A 4728-nucleotide genomic window follows, 5' to 3' on the forward strand; every position below is an offset into this window, starting at 1 on the left:
GTTCTTTTATTTCCATAAATTTAAAATTATAGACATTTAGAAAATGTTAATGAATGATATGTCAAATCCTGATAGGTTGTTTAAAATAATTCTTAATATAGAAAATTCTAGAAATTTAGAAAATGTTAATTAATGACATGTCGAATCTCTATTGGATGTTTAAAATCCTAGGTGAACAGTCTTAGAAACTTATAGCTCATACTTTTATTTTGTATAATTACTAAAAGGTTCCGGGGCTAGATCCGTACATCCTCTCGGGCCAGGCACCAAAACATTTTATATTTTATATTTTATAGGGAAACACTTATATTTATCGTATCTATTTCATTATTTTCGCACAACAAAACCATATTCAATACCGAGTACAAAGTTTGTTCCTCCCTCCATATCTACAATTTGCTTAAGCCACAAAGGAAGACATCTTGGGACATGATTCTCTTAGCTATTTATATAGACACATTGGGTAAGCTTATCGTCCTCCAAGCATTTTTATTGTGAGTGAATGTAATCTCTATATTATTCTTGAAGATTGTTTTCTTAATCTTGATCCGTTTTTTTTAATCACTCATAAGATCGATTAATATTTTTTCTATATTTCAATATTCAAAACGTCTAAGTAAAACAAAATTGCTAATTTGAGCTTCGGATATGTCTTGGTCTCCTCCTACCATTTGACCTCTCGCTTTTTTTCTTTCTCCCTCAATACTCTTGATAACATTTCACAGATCTAGTAAAAGATACATTAACAAGAAAATTGACATAATTCAAAAGAAAAGAGAAGTATAAGGACAGATAAAAAAATATGATAAAAAGTAAAAGGTTGAATATGTAAAATCGTAAAGTTTCCGTCCTAATCTGAAATTTTGACAAGTAAACAGAGAACGACGTCTTCCTTTTTTTTTTTTTTTTTTTTTTTTTTTTTTTTTTTTTTTTTTTTTTTNATACAAAAAAAAATAGTTCGGCCTTTCGCAAGCTAAAGGGGAGGGGGAAGGTGAAGAAGAAACCTGCAAAAATCCCTTCCCTTCTTCTTTATCACCATTTCTTCCTTTATCCGCCATACCCATATCACAGATACGGAGACGATGAAGCAGTGTAGTCATGGAATTGATGGTTTACGAACGGGTCTCTCACCATCCGCTAGACCTTTCGCAATTGGTTCTTCTTCTTCGACCATTTCTCTCAAATCTGAACACGAAGATTCCATCTGGGGTGATTACACTTTAGACCTTTCCTTCTTATCCTCTGATGATCAGAGAAGTGGCGTCGGTGATGATGATTCCTTATCTAACTTGTCTCGCGATGTCGAGCCTACCAAAGGTATCTTCTTAGACTCTTCCCTCTTCTCGTGTTTGTGAAATTTTATGCTATTTGTTATTTGGATTGAGGAATAAGTGTGGATAGAGAGATTTTGGTGTATAGTGTTATAATCTTGTGGAGGCTATAACTGTTGTGTGACACTTTTGCAGAAGGATTGTTTTTGGTGGACAAGATAGCTTGCTCTGGGAAGGTTTTGGAAAACCCTAATCCAGTTATCTTGAAATTGCCTGAGGTATTGATTGAGTCCTCAGATGATGCCAAGTTGGGTCTGTCCTGTATCAACACAACACCTGTCAGGTCTGAGAAAACTTCTATAGAGTCTGATCAAGATGACTCTGAGGAAGACTCTCCTTGCTGGAAAGGTATGCATTCTCACAAGACTTCCAGACGTTCTACTGATGATCTTAGTGGGTTTCGTAGATTGAATCCTTTGGCACCTCAGTTTATACCATCTAATTCTAAGAAGAAACTCGAAAAATGTGATGAGAATGGTTCTTTGAAGAAGTCTCTGTCTTCAACTTTTCCATCATCGTCTGGAGAGTTCAACTTAACTGATCCTATTGAAGATGGAAGCAATGATGCAGCAAAGACAAGCATCTTGACCCACAATACAGATGAAATTTTTGGTTTTGTATCTAGTGATAGTACATCCAAGACCGTGAGCATGTCAGATTCTAGAAATGAATTCCTACCATTTAAAAGGTTGGATCCTTTGGCCCCTGTCTTTGTTCCCTCTAGTGCAAAACTAAGTCCTTCTGTCCATGAGAAGCAAGGAGCCTTTGAGACAAATGGAATTTCTCTTATTTCTTTAGATGATAAGTCACTAAATAAGGTCAAGGTAGTGACATCTTCTGGAGAAGTTGGCCACAGTTTTAAGAGTCGATATGGTGGTCGTGATTTAAATTCAACATCTTCATACAATCCGTGGATTGAATCTGACGCTGGATTTACTGAGTATGCAAAACCAGGAAGCTCCAGCAACAAATCTCATGGTCAGCGGAGATTGAATCCATTGGCTCGTCAGTTCTCTCTTGCAGATACTAAACCGAAAGCATATGACTATGAGAAGAACCAAGCTGCAGATGATTTATCGCTAGTGGGGAATACTGCCGGTTTCTACCTTCCAAGTCCTTACAGGGACCATAGTGTAGTAGATGCAGACTTAGCACAATCCCCAGTATATGTGGAATGTGGCCTTCCCAACATGTCACGTGGAAGTTCTTCACTTATATCTCCAAAGGCGGACAGTAACTTTGGGTCTACTGAGTGGTTTGCGGTGGAGCCAAATCCTACATTTTCAGTAAAGGGTAATAAAGATTTTAAGCATCCTCTTCCATTTCATGTTGTAGAAACTGCAGCGAGTTCATCTTCAAGCGATATGAAAGCTCTACCAGGCCCATCTCCAAAAATAGATGTGAAGAAACTACTTACAACGATGCATGGACTGTCAGAGTTACTAACACTTGCACGTGGTTCAGATTCACCAAATGCGGAAGAGCTTGATCTCGTTAACACTACTGTACAGAATCTCAACTTGTACATCAAAAACAACATTCAGGAACATGCTGGGAATCAAAACGTTGCACGACGCAATTCATATGATCTAAAGTTGTTACCTAACAGAAGTAAGGTATGTTGTTCTAACTGTTTTCATGTATATATATTCTAGCTTAAGCATCATGAGATTTCATTGAACTTGGAAGCCCATTACTTTCTCTTAGTCTTAGAACATATTTTATTCAAGGTCAATAAGAAATAGCATCATGTCATGTAGAATTTACAAAAATGATATTGTGTTAATGCGTCACCTTTAGTTGTTAACTGTTCATCATGATTCCAAATCCTCTCTAATAGCTATCGATTAGAGACCTTCAGCTTCCAACGGCAAACAATATGACTGTCGACCTTGATGTGAAAAGGAAGGATAAATACTCTGTGGTTTCAAGAGAGACGGTCCCAGATTCTCGTTTGTATCAATATGGGGCGACCAAAGATAACAGCTTTGGTCAGGTATGGTTTTTTTTCTCCATAATTAAGCTATTATATTTGACGTTAAGTGGGAGGTAGACCGTCGGTTTGATAATTATGCAGGTTGTGGCTACAAGTGGTTACCAACAGAATCATCAAGGCGAGGAGCAGATCAACCAACATGCGCTGTTCTATAAAAGCTTATGGCTGAAGGCTGAAGCAGACAGGTGTTTGATGGTATACGAGACTTCTATTTCGAATCCAAATCTTTGAGGATACTAGAAAGGTGACAACAAATCATCCATAATACCCCCTTTACATCCTTGAACTTTTGATTCAGAATGTACTGTGAAGGGCAGTTACATGTCAGATTGGTAAGGCTTGCCCAAGGTTTGCTTTTTGATTTTGCAGGTTGGCTTGTAAAATATCAAAGAAGAGCCTCAAGATCTCCAATTTCTGGATGGAGACTAAGGCGTTTAAATATTTTTCCTATGAAGTAGCGGACACGTAAGGATGAAGTTGGTGCTCTTTTACCTTTATTTTCATGTCGATTTAAGAGAATGAACTGACACTACTTCTCATCATTGCTACTTCACTTTCGGAATCATTACTGAGTAATTTTGTCTTTTTCTTATCAAAACCAGCAGGGTACTGTTTGGACGGTGGAGCCTTTTGTTTGGTGAAGATCGTAATGTTTTCTTGTTATGGTCATGTTTATTTGATTATCAGATGTATAAACAAACCAATGTATAACTCTTTTTTAAAAAAAAAATACTACGTCATCACTCTTTGGTATCTCTTAATCTTATCCTACTAACTTGCCTAGAATGACACAAAACTAAACATACTTTGATCAAAGTCGAGAGAAAATGACCTAAAAATTAAGAGGAAAAAGCAGTTTAAAAAAGGGAATCGATTATGTTCCAAACCAGTGGTAACAGGGACAAGTAACAACTAAACAAGGGCAAAAGAACAATGTAGTGGTGGTGGCTTTGCAGCTTAAAACCCTATAGGGTGAGTTCCATAATGGCTGAAACGATATCTCCATCATTTGCCTTTAGAGCTTTCACGGCTTTGGCCTTAGAGATACCTGCTTGGGTCATAACAAGATCAATGTCTCCGGCTTCAAAGCCTCCGTCGTCATCAACATCATCTTAGTCTTCTTCCTCTGCTAGTGGAGCCATGGAAGCTTGAGAAGCATCATTAGGTAGCATGTCAGGCGTCTTGAACCTCTGAGCAGCTTGAGTTTGTAGCTGAGAGCTCAGATCGTCGAGCTTAGCCTCTCCAAAAAAGACATAAGTGTCAGCATTGGGACTCTTGTAAGCAGCTGGGTTCGAGATGACATAAAACACCTGATATATAGATGCAACATTTCCCACAAATCAAACCTTTATAAATTATATAACTTCCACCCACAAAAAAAAAAAAAAAAAAAAAAAAAAA

The 4728-nt window shown here is 37.3% G+C and overlaps 1 protein-coding gene and 1 pseudogene across 5 annotated transcripts; one reads left to right on the forward strand and one right to left on the reverse strand.

The window, feature by feature from the left end:
- Window positions 948–4073, forward strand: LOC104757676. Of its 5 annotated transcripts, none has more exons than XM_010480427.2 (6): window positions 948–1317; window positions 1467–2947; window positions 3172–3327; window positions 3409–3571; window positions 3697–3803; window positions 3930–4073. In XM_010480427.2, exons 1-4 carry the CDS (start codon window positions 1083–1085, stop codon window positions 3556–3558), a joined length of 2022 nt encoding a protein of 673 aa, XP_010478729.1. In that variant the 5' UTR covers window positions 948–1082; the 3' UTR covers window positions 3559–3571; window positions 3697–3803; window positions 3930–4073. The 5 variants fall into 5 exon arrangements, with proteins under 5 accessions (XP_010478729.1, XP_010478730.1, XP_010478728.1 ...); XM_010480428.2 differs by having other exon boundaries at window positions 3933–4073; XM_010480426.2 differs by having other exon boundaries at window positions 3697–3792.
- LOC104757677 overlaps window positions 4156–4728 on the reverse strand; it is a 1589-nt pseudogene continuing 1016 nt past the window's right edge.

Source organism: Camelina sativa, chromosome 17 (genome assembly GCF_000633955.1).
Source record: "Camelina sativa cultivar DH55 chromosome 17, Cs, whole genome shotgun sequence".
Classification (NCBI taxonomy): domain Eukaryota; kingdom Viridiplantae; phylum Streptophyta; class Magnoliopsida; order Brassicales; family Brassicaceae; genus Camelina; species Camelina sativa.